At 38.7% G+C, this 22,510-nt stretch overlaps 1 protein-coding gene across 1 annotated transcript; it reads left to right on the top strand.

The window, feature by feature from the left end:
• Nucleotides 1-9,928: 9,928 nt before the first annotated feature.
• Nucleotides 9,929-20,941, top strand: LOC119777840 (fibroblast growth factor 19-like). The gene is made up of 3 exons (XM_038276845.1): nucleotides 9,929-10,241; nucleotides 10,568-10,671; nucleotides 19,824-20,941. Exons 1-3 carry the CDS (start codon nucleotides 9,968-9,970, stop codon nucleotides 20,136-20,138), a joined length of 693 nt encoding a protein of 230 aa, XP_038132773.1. The 5' UTR covers nucleotides 9,929-9,967; the 3' UTR covers nucleotides 20,139-20,941.
• Nucleotides 20,942-22,510: the final 1,569 nt, after the last annotated feature.

Genomic DNA, 22,510 nt, shown 5'->3' on the forward strand with positions numbered 1-22,510 from the left:
CCTGGAAACCTGGGGGAACAGCAGATCTGAGTCACTGCGAGTGACAATCAACAGACCATGATTCCACATGTCTGTTGGTCCAGTTAATAGAGGGATTGTGAGCCTGGAGCCATTCAAATTCGGAACAGGGTTTATCCAGAACTCGGACGGAGTGGAATGATGCAGCCTCTGGTTGCAACTCAGTTTTCCTGTGGTACTTGAACGGGTCGTGGTGAAGATGACTTCCTTACTCAGAGAGTTCTCAGCGTGCTCAAAGGTGGCTGGATCCAAACCTCCTGCTTGGAATCCGTCGCTCAGTGTACCCAATCAGCTGGGAGGAGGCGGTCCGAAAAGGTCCAGTTTGCAGGAAGGCTTCCTGCAGAAAGGCAAAGAACAAACAAAGTTGAGACTCATTAAAACTCAATGTGATCTCAACTTGGCTAGAGAACAAAAAAATCAAAATGCAAAAACTCAGATTAGACTCAGCATAAACAAGGCTTGGCTAGAGTACCCAAAACTGGCAAACACTCTGGCGTCGAAGTAGTGGCAACCAGCAGCTTAAGAGCACTCCGGTGATGAGGCAACAGCTTGCAGGTGTGTGAGGAGGCGAACCGGAGCCAGGCGCCTCCTGGTGGTGGAAGGGAGAAACACAAAAGACAAGACAAACAGACGAACACAAAACTGGGATCCTGTCAAGAAAAATATATAAGAATAACATAATAGGGAAGAGTTAAAATATAAACAAAAAAAATCCTGTGTTTTAACAATATAAAACTGGAGAATAAATAACCAATATGCAGCTATGGACATTTTTAGAGTAATGGATATTTGAAAATAGCAGCAACATCAGAGATGTGCAGAATGACAGCAGCAGGTTATTTAACTGACTAAGGTTTCTATCATTACATTTGATTTGATTTGTTCCTGCTCCCTGTGGTTGGAACCTTTATTCCACTCTGGATTCTTGTGAGTTCAGTCTTAAGCCTATAGAACATAGCCTATATTTTGGAGACAGAACCAGACATCCCAAGTTCAAAAAAATAATTTCACGGAGATGACCCCCCACCCCCTCGCCAACACCACCACCACACACACACACACACACACACACACACCCTAGGAACGGCCCTGCACCATGCCCCATACGTACACACTTAAGGCCAGCAACTTTTCAACAACTGTTATTATTATAGGAGATATTATCATTAACTGGCAGTAATTTCTTAAACACAAAACAGTATTGGTCTTTTATTTTAAATTTTTATTACTATCATTCTTGTAGCCTTGACCATCGGTTGTGCTTTCTGTTTTTCATGGGACTTCAGCATATAGTGCACCTCGCCACGGTGTCATCATTCCTCACCATGGCTGGTTCTAGACAGGGGCCAACGGGTGCCCCCGTTGATCATGTCCTGGCCCCTGTTATGGCCCCTGTACTGAAGACATAATATTAATCGAATGATGACATGCACTGGAACAGACATGATTACTGATAGGTCCTTTGGATCTATTTCATTCTTTTTCTTTACAAATTCTGTTTTACTAATTATTCAAAAACAATAAGGTTTTCATCTGCTAGATTTTTTTTTTCACTACAAAAAAAAATCCTCTAATTTCTACAGATCAATTTAACAGTAGTTTTAATGTAAATTCAGTCAAAAATATGTAAAATTCCTAAATTATAAATGTATATTGACCTCATAAGAAATAGAATTTTTATTGAACCTAATTGAAAAGAACTTTCCCTTCATGCAGCTCTCTTAATGTATGTGAATCTCGTGCCCTGTTTTTTATTTCATGCTTTTCTGGGCCCCCATTCAATTCAATTCAGTTTATTTATATAGCGCCAAATTCACAACACGTCATCTCAAGGCACTTTACAGTTCAACCAGATCATGCAGTCAAACTGATACAAAGTTTTCTATCTAGAGAAAAAACTAGCTGATTGCATCGACTCATTGACTCTTCAGCAATCCCTCACACTAAGCATGCTTGTAGCGACAGTGGAGAGGAAAAACTCCCTTTGAACAGGAAGAAACCTCCAGCAGAACCAGGCTCAGTGTGAGCGGCCATCTGCTGAGGCCGACTGGGGTTCAAGGAGACACAAGCAGAGACACAAAAAGCAGCTGTAAAAGGCGGCCCCATCCAGGAAACACACAGCCAGGCAGATGAGCTCCGAGCCAGCTCCCATGCCAGAGGATGAAGAGAGCACATCCAGTTAGTCACAGTCAGAGAAACAGGACTACACTGGAAAACAGGCCAAGCTCCAACATCTAGAAACAAAGGTGTTGATGGCAGCAGCACAGCTGATATTTCTCTCCAGGATGGAGTCACAGCCAAACAGGAACAGACCAGATGAAGCTACTATGAGAAAAAGCAGAGAGAGCAGAACGTTAGAGATTGAATCAACAGATTCTGCAGAGTGGGAGAATAGAGATAGAATGAAGCAGAATGATGGAAAAGGGGTCCCTATGTCCTCCAGCAGTCAAAGCCTATAGCAGCAGAACTATAGAGATAGCTCAGGATAACCTGAGCCACTCTAACTAGAAGCTTTATCAAAAAGGAAAGTTTTAAGCCTAGCCTTAAAAGTAGACAGGGTGTCTGCCTCACGGACAGTGTTGGGCATGTTACTTTGAAAAAGTAATTAGTTATAGTTACTAGTTACTTAGTACAAAGGCCATCAAATAATGTTTAAAATAAAAAATACAGTAGGTTGAAAAGGCGGAGTATCCATCCATCCATCCATCCATCCATCCATCCATCCATCCATCCATATTTTCTCCCTTTCTCCATATAGGCTATCATTTGATCGTTCACGCTCTCCATAGTTCTCCTGTGGCGCAAGCACAGGGCGGCTGTTGCGCGCCTTTAGCGAGCATTCGCGTTTCCTGTCGCTTGCGTGGTGAATCATGCCGCCTGCGCTGTGCGGAGATGCAGGGGAAACCGTATCTGATGGGGAAACGCAGCTCGACATAACACCGGTATTTCCATGTGGAAAACGCTGTTCTGCTGCTGGAGTCCTCCTCACTCTCCATCTCTCTGTGTGTGCTGTACGTTAACACCCGCCAGCAGAAACACCCACCTACCCAACTGACAGACGGAATCTCACTATACATCAGCCATTCTCATCCTCCCCTCTCTCATGACAAGGCGCGCATGAGTCCTATCCTTCTGACTACCAGGAAAAAAAATATTGTCCAATCACCATTTTTTTTTAATTCCACAATCTTTGTAAGGTAATTAGAATACTGAAAACATTTTTTTGGGAAAATAAGTTTTTATTTTTGAAATATTATGCGTCCTCTACAGTGGACATCAGAACGCCATACATTGAAAATTGAACCTTGATGGCAACCAGTTAGTCCCAAAGAAAATAACCAAACATCAACATAAGAATGAATTTTTCATTGACAACACTGTTCATCATCAAAGTTGTCTTTCTTTTCTGTGCTTAATTGCTATGATATTTCAAAAAGCAATTCCCCTTCTTGAAAACACAAAGGAACACATTGCACTTTGTGCACATCACATATGTTTTGCTTGTGCAGCCAGATCTTCGACACCTTGACGCAAATGTTTTGTTCACCATCTCTGGAAGGTGGATGGCACCGTATTGTCTCAGAGCTGCATTTGGCTGTGGTTTCCACTTTTGACGTGGAGGAGTGTAGTCATCTTCACTGTCACTTCTGATTCCTGCTTGGGCCTGAGTAATCAACTCCTCACCAAGGAGCAGTTTGAAGTTGAGCAACTTCAGTGGTTTCTTCCCCAAATACTGGCAGTCACTCTTATACCGAAGCCATGAGTTGGTGATTGCCAGGTCAAAAAAGTGGACGCACTGTCCATTTCCAAATGCGAGAAGCCATTCTGTAGAAACTCAACATTTGGTCAACCAAATTCACGCCACCCATGTTGGTGTTGTACTCAGCAATTGCCGGTGGCCTTGACACCTGGACAAATCTTTTGTGTTTCTTGGACCATCTTCTGCATGTGTCCTGAGGTTCAATGCCATAGGCAGAGGATGCCATGACAACTGGCTTGTTGTCCAACCATTTTATGACAACAACTTCAGGAGGGCTTCGTCTGACAACCATCTCTGATTCACCTGTTCCCTTCTTTTTTAAGCTCTTATCCTCTATGATCTTACAATCCTTTGGAACTCTGTTACTCATGAGTGTTCCAGTTCCTGTTAACCCTTTTGTCATGAGGGTATCAAGGAGATTGATTGTTGTAAAGAATCTATCAAAGAACAGGTGAGTTCCTCAAGGAACAAACTCTGCCAAATGAAGAACAGCTTGTTCTCCAATGCCATTTACTCCCGTAACTTGGAAGGTAGTCTTACCTTGGTAGACTACAAAGTCCAAGACCAGACCAGTTGGTGTAGCCAAGACAAACACCTTCAATCCAGTTGGATGTGGTTTGCCTGGTAGGTACTGGCGCACTGGGCATCCACCATTAAATGGAACTATTTTTATATCAATGCACAATTTCCCTGTTTCGGAGCTCTCTGAATTAACTTCCTCTTCTTCTGCCTGAAAAAATGCACTCTATTCTATGCACTCTACTCTATATCCGAGTCTCCATCAATAATCTAGAGCAAAATTCTCTCTGCATCTGAGAACGACTCCCGTTCTTGTCATTTAAAAAATCAACAGAAAAAAAACTGAACAAAACAGAAGAAGTAAATACAAATGTCCACTGTAGAGGACAATTTTTCAACTTTTAAATTCTTCTATAAAATACAGTAAAAATACTTTATAAAATGTTTCAATGTGTTGCTAAGAGACCTATTTAGAATATGCCAACAAAATTTTAAACCAAAATTTGCACAATAAAAAGTATTAGGCACTTACATTTTCTCTTCACATAAAATCCGCTTGTACTGATGGCTGCCATTTTCTGAATGAGGTAAAGTAAGGTACAAAAGCCCCACCCCCTCACATTAGGCATCATTGAAAAGCCCTAAATGTCCTCTGTAGATACCAAAAGGGATTAATTCAGTAGTATGCAGTGGGCGGGAGATACTCAAGTTTACAAATGTCCTCTGCAGAGGACAAATTTGAACTACTGGTAGTCAGGAGACTATCATGAAAAAAGGTCCATTGTGCGACCTGAGTAACGTGCAGTAACGGGGTGTCTGCAATGGTAACTGCGTTATAGTTACAGTCAAAGTAATTAGTTAGATTACTCGTTACTAAAACAAGGGAACAGCGTTAGTAACTCTGTTACTTTCAACGCCGATACTCCCATCATTGCTCACGGACTAAAACTGGTAGTTGGTTCCACAGCAGAGGAGCCTGATAACTAAAAGATCTGCCTCCCATTCTACTTTTAGAAATTCTAGGAACCACTAGTAAACCTGCAGATTGAGAGCGAAGTGCTCTGTTAGGAACATAAGGAACAATCAGATTTCTGATATCAGATGGAGCTTGGCCATTTAAGGCTTTATATGTGAGAAGGAGGATTTTAAATTCTATTCTGGATTCAACAGGGAGCCAATGAAGAGAAGCCAGGATAGGAGAGATATGATCTCTCTTTTCATCAGAACTCTGGCTGCAGCATTTTGGGTCAGCTGAAGGCTTTTAACTACAGTTTGTGGACTTCCTGATAGTAAAGAATTACAATAGTCCAGCCTTGAAGTAACAAATGCATGGACTAGTTTCTCAGCATCACCCCTGGACAGGATATTTCTCATTTTTGCAATATTCCTCAGATGAAAGAAGGAAATTCTAGAAACCTCTTTGATGTGGGATTTAAATGACAGGTCCTGATCAAAAACAACACCAAGATTTTTTTTCTTTATTATCTGAAATCAGTTTAATCCCAACCAAATGAAATGACTGACTAATCAGCTTCTTTTTCAAAGACTCTTGTCCAAAGACTATAACTTCTGTTTTGTCTGCATTCAGAAGCAGGAAGTTAAGAGTCATCCAGGGTTTTATGTCTTCAGACATGCCTGTAATCTATGTAATGGGTTAGCTTCATCTGGATTATAGACAGATATAGCTGGGTATCATCAGCATAACAGTGAAAATTAATCCCAAGCTGTCTAATAACTCTACCGATTGGGAGCATGTATAAAGTAAAGAGAATTGGTCCTAGCACTGATCCCTGTGGTACTCCACAGGTAACATTTGAGCATGTTGAAGATCTGTCATTAATGTGAACAAACTGAATTCAATCAGATAGATCAGACTTAAACCAGTCTAGTGCTGTTCCTTTAATTCCAACAAAATATTCAAGTCTTTCTAAAAGAATAATATGGTCAACTGTATCAAATGCAGCACTGAGATCCAACAGGACGAGCACAGATACAACTCTATTATCTGAGGCCGTGAGAATATCATTAGTGACTTTCGCCAGAGCTGTTTCAGTGCTATGATTAGCTCTAAAGTCAGACTGAAACTCTTCAAAAAGTTCATTAGAAGTGATCGCACACTTGTTTGGCAACTACTTTCTCAAGAATTTTACATAAGAAAGGAAGATTGGATATAGGTCTATAATTGACCAAGTCATCTGGGTCAAGAGACGGTTTCTTAAGCGGAGGTTTAATTCCAGCAACCTTAAAAGCCTTTGGTACATATCCTTGTAACAGAGATAGATTAATCACATCTAAAATGGAGGAGGAGATCAAAGGGAATACCTCCTTAAATAACCTGGTTGGAACTGGATCTAACATACAAGTTGAAGGCTTAGATGAAGACAATAATTTTGGTAACTCTGAAAGTTCAACTGGATCAAAGCAGTCTAAACCCGGTTCAGGTTCCATGACTACCTCAGATACAATCACGGAAAGAGGAGTGCTAATGATCTTATGTTTAATAAGATCAATCTTATTTATAAAGAATCCCATATAATTATTGCTGCTAAGAGCAGGTGAAATAGACGGTTCAACAGAGCTATGGCTCTGGGTGAGTTTGGCAACTGTATTAAAAAGAAATCTAGGATTATTCTTATTCTCCTCTATAAAAGAGGAGAACTATGCTGCTCTTGCTTTACAAAGGGTCCTCTTATACAGCAGTAAACTATTTTTCCAGACTAGGTAGGATTCCCATAGGCCTGTGGAGCGATATTTTCTCTCCAGTTTCCTAGCATTTTGCTTCAAAGTATGCAGCTCTGCATTAAACCAAGGAGCAAGCTTTCTATTTTTAATCGTTTTTATTTTTTAAAGGAGTTGCGTTGTCTAAGGCAGTAGGCAGAGAACTATCAACCCCATCAACAAAATCATCATCCTGCGAAGGGGAATAAACTATGCTTTTGCACTCTGCAGCACTGCTCAGCGACAAAGAGGAGAGAGAAAGTGAAGCAGATTCTTTAAAATGTATAACTGCTCTATCTGATTAAGATCTACTAAAATTGAACCTTCTTCCGGGGGAGGAGAACTCTGTTAAAGTAATCCTGAAGGTTATTAGAAAGTGGTCAGAGAGGACAGGGTTGTGAGGAAATACTGTTATTTCTTCACTTTCTATGCCATATATCAGCACAAGATCCAAAGTATGAAGATGAGAATGCGTGGGACTATTCACATTTTGAACAAAGCCAATAGTGTCTAAGATAGCATTAAAGGCTGCTCTTAAGCTATCACTTTCAATGTCAGCATGGATGTTAAAATCTCCCACTATGATGACCCTGTCAGTATTTAATACCAAATCAGAAAGGAACTCTGAAAACTCATCTAAAAATTCAGAGTAAGGACCTGGTGGACGATACAAAGTTACAAAAAGAAGAGGTTTCTGTAAGGCAACATAAATCAATGTGATTATCACAAATTAAGTCATTAACTAGCAGACTTTTAGAGGAAAGAGATCTTATATTAAACATACCACATTTAATTGTTTTAACTTTTTCCCCAATTGGAGTTATTTTGATTTTAATTAGATTATCATGATTTACTCCTTTGGGAATCTTTGCTAATTTATTAGATTTTGGTCGTGGGCAAGACACTGTCTGGATGGAGTAAAGAGTGGGTAACAGTAGAGAAGCTGCAGAGATGTGTGTTAAACTACAACTCTGCTTCCTGGTCTGCACCCTGGGTGGTCAGGGTTTTGGAGGACTTTATATTTATATCTTTTAAAAACAAAGCGGAGTGTGTTTGACATCATCCGCGTGCCAGACTGGAGTCATAACAGGCAGCCCGGGTCACAGGCGGCTTTTATTCATTCTAGCTAATCTGAATCGTTTAATTCCATCTGGAGAGCGAGATCATCTGTGGTAGCAGCACAGGATATCTTCCAGGCATGTGAGGAAAACTAGCAGCAGTTCAGAGGACAGGATAATTGAACCGTAGCCGGCGCACGCGGATGACGTCATACACACTCCGCTTTGTTTTTAAAAGATATAAATAGAAGAAATCTAACGGTGGATGTCTGGGGGACAGTGATTGGCCTCCATGTTCTGAATGCTGGCGTACCATAAAGAAAAAATGATGAACAGTTTAGTTTGTGCCTTCAAGTTGTTGCCCATAGGAAGACGTTACTTGGATATAACCTAATGGAATATCCTTCTGCTTCACAAGAACGCATGCCAAAAATGTACAAACAAAACCACAATGATAACTCAAACAACCCAATTTTTTGTTCCAAATTAATGTTACATAACACAAAATCAATAATCCCATTTCATGGGGTAATGGGACTCCTGGTCCCCATTTCAGGGACACATGGGCCATATGAGGTGGAGGATTTCTCTCCTCTATCTTCACAAAGACAGGACAGTTCTAGCTGTAGCAGTTCTGTCTTCATGCTCCAATATGGTGGAGAGTAAGTATCCAAACCAAACACTCTTGATAAGCAAAATAAAACACTCAAAATTAATGTGAAATTATTACTTTGACCTAGATAGCCAATTTGGCCCAATTTTGACATATTTTCTATTTTTCTGTCCAAGATAAATGATTTTCCAAAAGCTTTGAGAGTCACATGAGAGTAACTTTTATTAAAGTAATGTCCGATTAATATACTAGAACTGAAAAGCACAATAAATAATAGAAAACATGTATGCCTGAGAGTATTCATTGTCCTCTGGAGCCCCCTGGAGCAGCACACTGGAAAAAATCTAAATCTAGATAAGTCTTTTTTTTTTTTAACGCTCTTAAAATAATCTTATTTCCAGTGCATATTATGTAATAATTTTATTTTAAGAGTAAAAATACTAATTCAATTCGCAAACTATCTCATTTATCTACTCAAATTCAGGATAAATAGTCTTAATTTGAGACATTTTTACTTATTTCTCAATCGTTTTTTCCAGTGCAGGGACCGTGTTGCCTCTTCCTTTGTTCTGTGCTGCTGTGCAGGAAAACAAATAACATGTTTCAAGTTTAATTAGCCTTTAATGACAAAAACTCACTAATGATTCATTTATAAAAGCGGGTTAAGGTGCAGTAAAAGCAGAACATTTAAAAAACAAAAGCTTAACATTACTGTAAAGCTATGAAATCAGTAATATCAAAGGTTCCCAAACACTTTAGCTTCTGACCCACTAAATGGCATAGTTGAACCATGGCTACAATAATATCACAAAGCACAGTTGCTGTTTTTTTTTTTTTTTTGAATTGCTTCTTCTATACATTTCATCATTTCAACATAAATATTAAATATTGTTTTGTTTCATTTCTTCAGTGGATTTCCGAAGCCCTTACTGGTTGATGAAGGACCCTGCTGTTGGGAATCCATGGTGTAAGCCATTTAAGGAAAGCCATTTAGTTAAAAAGAGAACTTTTAAAAAACCTGGAAGAGTTTTAATTGAAACTAAAACTCCTATATCTGCCCCATGAACCGTATTTTATAAAGTGTTTACCTTTCCATGACAATTTCTGAATGAGATGTGTGTGGAGACGGGTTTACTTTGGGGCTGGTCGGGGGCCAAATGAGAGCTCAGGTTCAGTTGGATGACGCGTGGGGGTGTGTTGTGGACCGCTTCTGAGAACTGCCTTTGGGAAAGCGGGTTATCAGGAGCTGATAAGGGCCCCATTTAAAAGGGTTGCGTTAGGATGGAACTGATAAACCAGCAGAGGAAAGCAGAGACGCAGGACTGTGTGGTACTCAGACAAACCATGCTACTCTTTGTGTTCATTCTATGCACTGCCACTCAACTTTTTACTCTGAGAGTATCTTGCATGCCAGTGATGGACCAGGGGCCTCACATTACCCACGGCTGGGGCCAGGTGGTTCGGCAACGCCATCTGTATGCTGCAAAATCTGGGCTGCATCTACTTATCAGGGATGATGGACAGATTCATGGTTCAGCAGATCAAACTCTTCACAGTAAGTCTAGGCTTTTAAAAATGCAAAAGCTCAAAGCACACACTGCATAAACATTCTGAAAATGAATTAAAAAAAAAACTAAAATAAGTGCATTTAACCTTAATTTGAGTAGGCAAATAAGATGATCTGCCAATGGAATGAGCATTTTCACACTTAGAAAAAGATAATAAGGTATTATTTACTTGAAATAAGAGACAATACGTATTTTAAATGTAAATGGCCTTGTTCCATTGGCAAAGTGCCTCACTTACCTCCTAAACTGAACAAAAAAATTATCCTTTTATAAGAAAAATTGAGTTATTGGATTGAAATGTTTTGAACTGCAGGCCTACTGGAGATCCGACCCGTCGGTCCGGGACGTGTTGTGATCAGAGGAGTGGCAACCACACGGTTTCTCTGCATAGAGAGCGACGGCAGACTGTACTCATCGGTAAGCAATTCAGTAAAAGCAGTAAATTTTCTTCTGTCTTTCTGGCACATTGTCCGTCCCTCTGCCTGTTTATTATACACCAAAGGAATCATTATCAATTAACTCGAAACACGGCCGTGAGGAAAACAATCAAAGTGTTATTAGCAAAGTAAAGCAAACAGAACAGCAGAAATAAAACTCAAGTTAGAAATGTTTAAAATGATGACTTTTAGTTGTAATTATTTACTAATAATAATAATTATAATACATTTTATTTAAAAAGGCGCCTTTCTGGACACTCAAGGTCACCGTACAAAAGCATAAAAACACAGTGTTTGAACTTTGGTTCTTCTTGATCAGAAAGAGCCAAAGCAATTCTAAAATTAGGTGTATGTAACTTTAATTTGATTAGGTAAGTACACTGCAAAAAACAATCTAGAAATATGTAAAAATGTCTTAAACAAATAAGATAAGGCAAATAAGATGATCTGAGTATTTTACTCTTAAATAAGATAATTAGATAAAATGCACTTGAAATAAGACAATGCAATTTTTTTCTTATTTTAAATGTAAATTGTTTTGTTCCATTGGCAAAGTGTCTCACTTAGCTCCTGAATCCAAGAACAAATGCACCTAATTTACGAAAAATTGACTTATCTAGATGTGGATTTTTTTCCAGTGTAATATGGTCTGCTAACGGAACGAGGTTTTTACTCATAAAATAAGATAATTAGACTCAGACTTTAGACTTAGACTTTTTTAGATTCAGACAAACTTTACTATCATTTTGGGCACACAGAGTGTATACAAAAACTAAATTACGTTCCGTACAGCTCTCAAGACATAGATGATATGCATGTGAAATAATACAATTACATTGTTTTTTCTTATTTTAAATGTAAATCATCTTGTTCCACGGCCTCACTTAATTCTCAATTCAATAAAAATAAATTTATTTAGAAAAAAAAATTTATTTAGATTTTATGTTTCGCAGTGTAGCAAAGTTTCCTGGACTTATCCATGGCTCTTATTTACACGCTTCCTCTGCCATTAATTCAGAAAGTTCACAACTATCTATGCAAACTTTAAAACTGCCATAAAGACGCACTAAAGGGAATCATTTACATTGTTAATGTAACTTTTATTGTAAAATTTCTCTAAAGGAAAATTACCTAAAATCTAAAATGCAAAATATGTATTAACTTTAAACTTTACATTTACATCCTAACAAAGTAATAACAGCTTATTTAAAACAAAAAACACGGCTGAATCTATGTACACATGAATAGGATATTGGGATTGTGAAAAAAAAATCCTATTATGTTTCACTATACACTGCAAAAACAAGTAAAGATTTCTTAAAATAAGTGTATTTACCTTTTGAGTAGGAAAATCAGATGATCTACCAATGGGATCAGCTTTTTTACCCTTAAAATAAGATAATTAGATAAAATGCACTTGAAATAAGACAATGCAATTTTTTTCTTATTTTAAATGTAAATTGTTTTGTTCCATTGGCAAAGTGTCTCACTTAGCTCCTGAATCCAAGAACAAATGCACCTAATTTACGAAAAATTGACTTATCTAGATGTGGATTTTTTTCCAGTGTAATATGGTCTGCTAACGGAACGAGGTTTTTACTCATAAAATAAGATAATTAGACTCAGACTTTAGACTTAGACTTTTTTAGATTCAGACAAACTTTACTATCATTTTGGGCACACAGAGTGTATACAAAAACTAAATTACGTTCCGTACAGCTCTCAAGACATAGATGATATGCATGTGAAATAATACAATTACATTGTTTTTTCTTATTTTAAATGTAAATCATCTTGTTCCACGGCCTCACTTAATTCTCAATTCAATAAAAATAAATTTATTTAGAAAAAAAAATTTATTTAGATTTTATGTTTCGCAGTGTAGCAAAGTTTCCTGGACTTATCCATGGCTCTTATTTACACGCTTCCTCTGCCATTAATTCAGAAAGTTCACAACTATCTATGCAAACTTTAAAACTGCCATAAAGACGCACTAAAGGGAATCATTTACATTGTTAATGTAACTTTTATTGTAAAATTTCTCTAAAGGAAAATTACCTAAAATCTAAAATGCAAAATATGTATTAACTTTAAACTTTACATTTACATCCTAACAAAGTAATAACAGCTTATTTAAAACAAAAAACACGGCTGAATCTATGTACACATGAATAGGATATTGGGATTGTGAAAAAAAAATCCTATTATGTTTCACTATACACTGCAAAAACAAGTAAAGATTTCTTAAAATAAGTGTATTTACCTTTTGAGTAGGAAAATCAGATGATCTACCAATGGGATCAGCTTTTTTACCCTTAAAATAAGATAATTAGATATTTTGCAGTCCTTTTTTTTATTTTAAATGTAAATTGTCTTATTCCATTGGCAAAGTTTCTCACTTCCCTGCTCAAGTCAGGGAGAAATTCACTTGTTTTTAAGAAAAATGTACTTACTTAGATTAGCAATTTTTGCTGTGTAACTTTTAAATCAAAGGTTATTTTTATGCTGGCTCTGAAAAGTAATTTTTCATTCATCGATATGTTTAACGACAAAACATGTATTTGTGGTGTGGCTGCTTCAGGCTGCTCATAAGAACGGTCAAGATTTATACATGTCTTTTAACAGTATAAGATGGTATAACATATAATATAATCTAATCTAATATAATATAATCTAATATAAAGTAATATAATATAATAAATATAATATAATGTAATATAATATACAATATTTTAATGGTCTAAAAATCGAAAAATATATTGAATATATTTATCCTTTGTTTCACTCTTTACTGCTGAAAAACGAGGGAGAACACAAAGATAATTTATTTCACTGCTGAATTTTCTTTTTATATTTCAAATCTTTTCTTCTTCTTTTGCCCCCCCCCCAACCCCCCCCACCCCCCCCCCCACCCTCAGTCAAGGGCCCTTAGAAATTGCCTAGCTCCCCCCCTCCCATATACGGTCTGTTTGAATTTTTTTTTTCTTTTTTATCTTTGAGGCTTTTGCTCTGGATTTCATATCAGCTGTCCAGCATGGTGCCAGCTTAAGGTCGGTGACTCCCCGGCCTTTGCAAGGGTCTCATGGTATGGAAATAAATCTGTGTCGCTTGGATTTGAGTTAAAAATGCCACTGAAATTTAAATGTTGTATGTTTGTACTTACTGTTTCAGTGTTAAAATATATTCAGAACACATTTTTGACCTAAAAAAATTTAGTGTTGCACCGATACCGATACCAGTATCGGACGGGGCCCCGATATTGCCCTAAAATGGTGGTATCGGTATCGGCGAGTACCAACAAATAGGGCACCGATACCATTTTGAGAGCCATAAGTTTATTCAACTATTGTCACCCACTCCTGGTAGGCAATAACAAGTTCTACTGGATTCACTTTGTATTAGATTTCCTGCTTCCCAAAGGCTTGACAAAGCCATGATGGCAATTATTTTACATTATTATGGAATCGGTATCGGCCGATACTGCACAGCCAGGTATCGGGTATCGGTATTGGGGCCAAAAAATGGCATCGGTGCAACACTAAAAAAAATTCATTGTCATTATTTCTACAAAGTTGAAATTTCATTTATTTTCTCTTCAAGCTAAAAATTCACATTACTATTTCAAAGTGATTATATTTTCAATACTTATTTTTCAGTTTAATTTTTGAGTGTTAAAAAAAATCTGCATATAAAAAAATTCAACCTTACAAAATTCAAACTCAATATTTTCAGCCTCCTGAGATTCAACTGGCTCAATTTCACTGTCTTAAATTCGGCGTCTAAATTCAGTGTAAAAGGGGGAAGGGTTACTTCAGGTCACAGACATTAGCAATGGATTGTGGCGTCCAACACCCAGCCAATCCCGTTACGTTTTCTTAGTCACATGACGTGACGTTTGTGGCGCTAATCTGAAGGGAAACCAGCATGACGGAGCCGGTTATGCAAGCTAACGCTAACACATCGGTGAGTTTATTACTTTCATTTTTCTGTAGTTGATACTGTAGATATTAGGTTTGAATTTTGAAAGGTTGAATTTTTTTATATGCAGATTTTTTTAACACTCAAAAATTAAACTGAAAGATAAGTATTCAAAATGTAATCACTTTGAAATAGTAATATGAATTTTTAGCTTGACAAGAAAATAACAAATGAAATTTCAACTGCGTAGAAATAATGACAATGAATTTTTTTTAGGTCAAAAATGTGTTCTGAATATATTTTAACACTGAAACAGTAAGTACAAACGTACAACATTTAAATTTCAGTGGCATTTTTTATTCAAATCCAAGCGACACAGATTTACTTCCATACTCATGATGCAGAAATATTTAACATCCATGTTTTAAACTGAAATATTCTAACTTCCTGCTCAAAATCAAAAGCATTTAGTGAACAAAAAGTTGTTGTTTTTTTTTTTTTTTTTTTTTGCTGTGCATTGTAAAGATGTGTGTGATGTCTTTCTGGCTCATGGCCTTAATTAGATGAAAACTTTTCTATCTGCACCGCTTTGTAGACTAAAGATACCACAGCTTCTTATAATCTGTATTTATTTTTAAAAATACGACTTAAACTGTCTAAACTAAATAAGCCTAAGACAGACTAATGATGAATTGCTGGTGAAGATTCTCAGTCATCCAGGTCAGAGTCATTCCAAAAAAGTTCAAATCAATCCACTGGACTTTGTTTCCACGTTTGAAGACGTTTCTCTTCCATCCAGGAAGATTTTTCAATTCAAAATGTCAGAAATAGCGTTGAGTTCCAGGTTTTATCCAGCAACCCAACAAAGCCTGGTTTTAGTTTAGAAAACATGCAAATAGAAACAGATGAACGGGTCCCCCCCTTTGGAATGGGGTGCTTTTTTAACTTTTTTGGAATAACTAATGATAACTTAATAATTTTTAGTGGATAATTTAATTGGTTTGAGTCTTTTAAAAATCTACATTTTTTGTAGGAGTTCCTAATTTTCCACTCTTGTGGTTTTGTTGATGTTTAATTTTGTCTCAAGGGAGATATTTGATCCCACAATGACAGGCGGTAGTGATGGTATGAGATGAGCCGAGGCTTTGAGGCCTGTGTCCAGTAGTGGAAGAGGCATTTTCGTGAAGTGTGTGTCGAGGTCCGCTTCATTTGGGGGAGGAGCCAAAATAAACGTCTGAAGCCTCATTGTCGCCGTACCACATGTCCACTTCGGGACGCGGTCCAGACCGCCCGAGAACTTCGACAGGCATTTAAACAGCCTCAGTTTTCAGTCCAGATGTGGAAGTTTGGAGGAGAGATTCTGTCAGTTGGACGGAGTTTGGATAGATTCTAAAAAACAAGCTAGTTAAAACAACTTTGGTTAGATTAAACAATGCAATGATCAGGACCTGAGCAAGCCACTGGTTACAGATGTAACATTAGTTTTAAGTCGTATTGCTTTCTAATGAGCAGTGACCATTGCTAGTGGCATCAGCTGTAAGACATTGACTGCCACTCCTGAGGTTGCTGGTTGAGGCCCAGCTTGGACTTTTGAAAATTGAGATAAAACTTAACAAGTATTTTGGCTAATGTGACTCATTAGTGTTGCTCTAGTACAAATATAGATTGGGTAAAAACTCTGCCAAATTACATTGGTTGGTTTAACCAAAGATTGGTTGATCACATAACTTCCAAACCGATTAAAACCAAAAACTGTGGAAAAACTAATATGTTTGAATAAAAATAACTAACACCTTTCATTCTGCTCATCATTGCCTAATTTACACAAACTCTTTAAATGTCTGCTAATTTTAGGTAGAAAAACTGTAAATCTTAAATGATTTTTCTCTTCTAAGATATTTTACAAACAAAAAAAACTTACAAAAGATTTTATTATACACACCAATCATTAACAGTTTCAAAGGAACTCAAATGAGGAAAAAACAAGAACGAAATTAGCAAAAAATCATAGATTATATTACTAACTGTAGTTCTGCTTTCCACCAGAAGGTGGCGACATTTTCACATGAAGCTTCATGAAGCAATTAGCCCAAAAGGTTTAATAAGGCTTCATCTCACCATCACTGACAGGCAGAAATATTTGAAATATAGATCATCGTATACTTTAAGATTTCGTGTAGGACTGCAACAATTAATCGTTTTTATTGAATATTGAAATAATTGTAAACAAATTTAGTAATCGATTAACTGTTAACTGGAATATAGACTCTAAAACGTGCCTTTAGCTGAGAGAGCGACCCACTTAGAGCAAGAATTATATGAAAAGTATAAAAATATGAACCAATATTTTGCATTTAAGATAAAAAAAAAAAACTTTTTTGTCTGTCAATATGCCCTATCCAGAACTCCTTAAGTGGGGTTGGGTGGGGCTGGCAGTGGGTGTGTTTTACTGACGCCATGCGTGACACAGAAGGCTACCGATGGCGCCTCTTGTGGCTGCCAAGGACCTCACCATGAGGCGGTTCCCTACAGCGCTGCCTTTTTCTCTGTGGTAGGAAAGGAGCCACATTGGGAAGGGAGAGGGTGAAAAAAAAGCATATTTCACACTTAATCTTACAGGATACAGTTTGAGATACCAAAAAAAACTCAGCACAAGAAAAGTACATGTAACACGAGACTAACTTTTCAGCAGAAGGAAAACATTGGGGTTGGAGCCATATGAAAGTCAATCGGACATTTGAGCATCAGTTGTGTGTGGACGATGAGTGCGTTCAATTTGTCCATGAACGCTGACCACAGTACATTGTTCTTGATAAACTAGAAGTTTGTCAACCAGCGCTATGGACGCATCCACAGGTGTTCGCAGGTAGAGGAGGTTGAGGGAAGCTGGGCCCTTTCCGATAACATCCAGGGGAGTTTTTTTAAGTGGAAGGCCAAATCCCAAATAACACTTTTGAGAGCAGGCTGCACAAAACAACTGACAGTAATCTCACTATACATCAGCCATTCTCATCCTCCCCTCTCTAATGACAAGGCGCGCATGAGTCCTATCATAAAAAAAAGGTTCTTTGTGCGACCTGAGTAACGCGCAGTAACGGGGTGTCTGCAATGGTAACTGTGTTATAGTTACAGTCAAAGTAATTAGTTAGATTACTCGTTACTAAAAAAGGTAACGCCGTTAGTCCCATCACTGGAATTAAGGAATGTTTAAATGAGGATGTTTAGTGGAAAAGGGGGGAATTGACTCAAAATATCAGGTTTGGTGAATGTTTGTTGAGGAACCAGAGGCAGAGAAGCAGAGATGATTTCTTGCAGATTTAATGAAGATGTTCATAGTAAGAAGCAATTAATCAAAAAACAACAGGAAAGTAATCAAAAGCAAGGAGATGCTCAGGGAAAATAACTTAAGGAATGTAGTAATGAAGAGAATCCAGCAATGAGGAACGTCAAAGGTGTATTTATTGACAAAGAAAAGAATGGGCTAATCAGCTGAGTGAGAGCAAATATGGATAGAAGTAACTAGAAGGGAGCTAGGGGAAAGGAGACTGGCACAAGGTGACAACAGAGATTAACCAAAAATACAACGCTACGTAAATATAACTAGAGAGCAACTAGAATAAATCAAAATGGAAAATGAACCAATGAAAACACAGAATTACAAAAATCAAAATGAAAACTCAAAAAAGTTTGAGAACGGCCAGGATCATGACACAAAGCATATTCCCAAAAGTTAGATTTCAAAAAGAAAATCCACGGGACCGTGTTTCTAAGTTTGAAGACGTTTCTCTTCCATCCAGGAAGCTTTTTCAATTCAAAATGTCAGAAATAGCGTTGAGTTCCAGGTTTTATCCAGCAGCCCAACAAAGCTATGTAATGACTTAGAAAGCATGCAAATTGAAACAGGAAAACCAGCTCCACCCCTTAATAATGGGAATCATTGAGGTCGTTATTGACTTAGACTTATAGGCAGATAATGAATTAGATTTAGATATATTTATTTGGCATTTTGTTTTCACAAGTGTAAAACAAAAAGAAATTTCGTTTAGAACAGCTCACTGGAAAATTTCCTTTTTTTAAAGTGCAGCCTTGAAAATATATATATTTTTAAAAACATAAAAACAGGAATATAAACATATGACTGTAAATCATATGTGATCATAGATGTGGATTTGATGTCTAGTTTGTATCGTATTAAGCGACATATTTTGTAAAATTATCGAAATTGTCGAGGAGCCGTTCTTGGCAACCGAAATATTGGCCTGCAATACCTGATACTGGCCAATAAGACCTCAACGGGGTGGAGCTGGTTTTCCAGTTTCAATGTGTATGTTTTTAAGCCATCACAAGGCTTTGTTGGGCTACTGTATAAAGCCTGGAACTCAACGCTAATCCAGACATTTTGAATTGAAAAGGCTTCCTGGATGGGAAGAGAAATGTCTTCAAACTTAGAAACAAAGTCCAGTGGATTGATTTTAACTTTAACTTTTTGGAATGACTATGACCTGGATAACTGGGAACACAAACTGGGGACACAAAGTATATATATATATATATTAATATATATTAATATATTCCAACTTTGAATAAAAATCTTAGTTTGCAGGAAAAAAAACATCACAAAAAACTTTCAAAAAGACATCTGCTGACCCGAGCTGTCCTCCGTCATGTTGTCAGTCCGCTTCCCCATTCGGAAAACACTACAGGCTACATTCAAACAGTCCACAGGTTCGTCAACCTTTGTCCAGTGTGGTGCAGGGTAGGATGTGTTTGCAGAGTAAAAAGCTTAATGAAAAGGCGCAACAGCAGCAACAACAACCTTGGCCTCTGGCCTGCTGTCTTCTGCCAAAGTCAACAACCATCCAAGAACTTAGAGAACCGTAACGCTTTTCTCTGGCTGTTTGTGTTTTCTTTTAGTTTGCTGCTGTTGGGTTTTTCCTATAAAGCAACACACAAAAAAATTAATCCAGTCCTTTTCTGTCCCTTTGGGATTAACAACTTCACTTAATATCTTAAATCCTGTGATAAGTTGTGTATCTGTTTAGAAAGCACCTCACCGCTCAGTCTATATCAGCGGACTTTGTGAATGAAACCCAAAAAACGAACATAAAGATAAGAAGACAGATAAGAGATAAGAACAGGCTGGAAATGAAAGATATAAAGAATACTTTTGCAGTTTATTTAAGCAGATCATGTTTGTTTTTGTTTTTTTTTAAGGAAACTTATGCCAAAGCTGATTGCACCTTCAGAGAGCAGATCTTGGCCGACGGATACAACATCTACACCTCTGATGGACACGGAGCCCTCCTCAGCTTAGGAAACAGTCAGCAAAGACTCCATGGCTTAGACCGCGGCGTTCCAGCTCTGGCTCGCTTCCTTCCCAGGGTAAACACCCTGCAGCAGACTGTCCCCACGGGGCTTCATGTCCCCGATCAGCTCATTTCAGAGCAAACAGAGGAGACTGTGGACACAGCAGGCTTATTTGGAAAGCCCTCTCAGATCATTCACAGCCCCAGCTTCCACAAGCGATGAGGCAGCAGGTCTGAGGCAGCTGTCAGGCGACGTGTCCAGGGATGTCCAAGCGCTACCTTGTGGACAGACAGGAGGTCCAGCCTTTCAGCACAAAGACACTGGATCAGACTTTCCATCCAGAGAAGTCTGACACCAGAGAGAAGTGCAGCCCTCCACCAGCTGAACCAACGGAGGGAAACCTGCATGGAGAGGAATGTTTGCCTCTGGAGTAAACACTATGGATGGATGGCTGGGAAAGGCAATGAACTGCCCAACATGCATCCATCTGATTATCATGGATTCAGAGCCAGGCGTGAAAAGCAAAGCCACTGACATGGGAGGACAATGACACGTCTGATGAACTACAGAGGAGGAAAATCCTTCTTTAGGATGTTCGCTCCTTTTAAAGCCCCTACAGAGACTGTGAGATAGTAGGCAACCAGGCCACCCAGGTTAAAGTGGTGTTGTTTAGATACGTTTATATTTATTTAGTTATTTAAATATTGTCAGTTTTACACTTCAATGTTTACCTCCATTTTTACTGGTTTTGTAAACATTTCCAATAATGTAAGTGGTTAAATATGTTTTTGGATAAATAAAGAAAAAATATCATTAATACTGAATATGAGCATTTTAAGTTAAAATGACAAAACTATGTGAGATTTAAAAAACGTACGGTGAATTTCCAGAAATGATCTTTAGTCCACTTTGTCAGCAGTTGAAAATACATCAGACATACAATTTAAGATGTCTTTATAATTCACAAATGTTGGACACATCAAAGCAAAAAATAGCCCAGAAAATAAAGCATTCCTTTGACCGTGTGTTCAGTTCTATTCAGTTTATTTCTATAGCACCAATTCACAACACATGTCATCTCAAGGCACTTTCCAGTTCACCAGATTATCCAGTCAGATTGATTCAAAGTTTTCTATCTAAGGAAAACCAGCTGATTGCATCGACTCATTGACTCTTCAGCAATCCCTCACACTAAGCATGCTTGTAGCGACAGTGGAGAGGAAAAACTCCCTTTGAACAGGAAGAAACCTCCAGCAGAACCAGGCTCAGTGTGAGCGGCCATCTGCTGAGGCCGACTGGGGTTCAAGAAGACAGAAGCAGACATAGAAAAAGAAGCATAGATACAAAAGGCAACTGTCAACCAGCTCCACAGGCGGCCCCGTCCAGGAAACACACAGCCAGGCAGATAATGAAAACTGATGAGTAATGAAAAAACTCTAAGTACCAAAGTGTTGCAAAAAGTGGTACAAATGGTAAAGCAAAGATAACTTCCTGAACAATCAACTCTTAAATCTTCATTTAAGACTTTTTAAATTTCCCATGGTTGGCCTTTCATCCCAGAATCTAGAAGTTACGGTAAGTGTTTTATCATAAACCTTCCACTCCCAGGTGTTCCAGGTAAGTTTCCTGTCAGAGGAGTAAAAAAATAAAAAGAAAAGGCATCCAAACGCTGACAGAGAGCTTCAGAAAGATCTGGAAACAGCAGGTATGTGTTTTCCAATGAAAACAATATGAAGTGTACCTAACTGCAAAAGCCTCAAGGTAAACACTCACACAACACTCCACTGTTGAAAGTGTGACAAAGTGCTGAAAGTTAAAGACAATTTGTATTTTCCAGACGTCACGGATTAGCGGACCAGAGTCCGGATCCGGACCCACCTGCTGGCTAATCCATACTCACCTGCTGGCTAACCCGGACCCTCCTGCTGGCTAACCCTGACCCACCTGCTGGCTAATCCAGACCCACCTGCTGGCTAATCCGTACTCACCTGCTGGTTAACCGGGATCCACCTGCTGGCTAATCCAGACCCACCTGCTGGCTAATCCAGACCCACCTGCTGGCTAATCCAGACCCACCTGCTGGCTAATCCAGACCCACCTGCTGGCTAATCCAGACCCACCTGCTGGCTAATCCATACTCACCTGGTGGCTAACCCGGACCCTCCTGCTGGCTAACCCTGACCCACCTGCTGGCTAATCCAGACCCACCTGCTGGCTAATCCGGACCTACCTGCTAGCTAATCCATACTCACCTGCAGGCTAACCCGGACCCACCTGTTGGCTAACCCTGACCCACCTGCTGGCTAACCGGGATCCACCTGCTGGCTAATCCAGACCCACCTGCTGGCTAATCCATACTCACCTGGTGGCTAACCCGGACCCACCTGCTGGCTAATCCATACTCACCTTGTGGCTAACCCGGACCAACCTGCTGGCTAACCGGGATCCACCTGCTGGCTAATCCAGACCCACCTGCTGGCTAATCCATACTCACCTGGTGGCTAACCCGGACCCTCCTGCTGGCTAACCGGGATCCACCTGCTGGCTAACCTTGACCCACCTGCTGGCTAATCCAGACCCACCTGCTGGCTAAT

The sequence above is a fragment of the Cyprinodon tularosa genome, unplaced genomic scaffold, assembly GCF_016077235.1.
Source record: "Cyprinodon tularosa strain WSP-4 unplaced genomic scaffold, ASM1607723v1 ctg1280, whole genome shotgun sequence".
Lineage (NCBI taxonomy): Eukaryota > Metazoa > Chordata > Actinopteri > Cyprinodontiformes > Cyprinodontidae > Cyprinodon > Cyprinodon tularosa.

Excerpts from the sequence above, each read along its gene's own strand:
- LOC119777840 (XM_038276845.1), top strand. The coding sequence starts at position 9,968 with ATGGAACTGATAAACCAGCAGAGGAAAGCAGAGACGCAGGACTGTGTG. Across the intron at positions 10,242-10,567 it reads AGCAGATCAAACTCTTCACA|GCCTACTGGAGATCCGACCC; the intron begins GTAAGTCTAGGC and ends TTTGAACTGCAG. Across the intron at positions 10,672-19,823 it reads ACGGCAGACTGTACTCATCG|GAAACTTATGCCAAAGCTGA; the intron begins GTAAGCAATTCA and ends TTTTTTTTTAAG.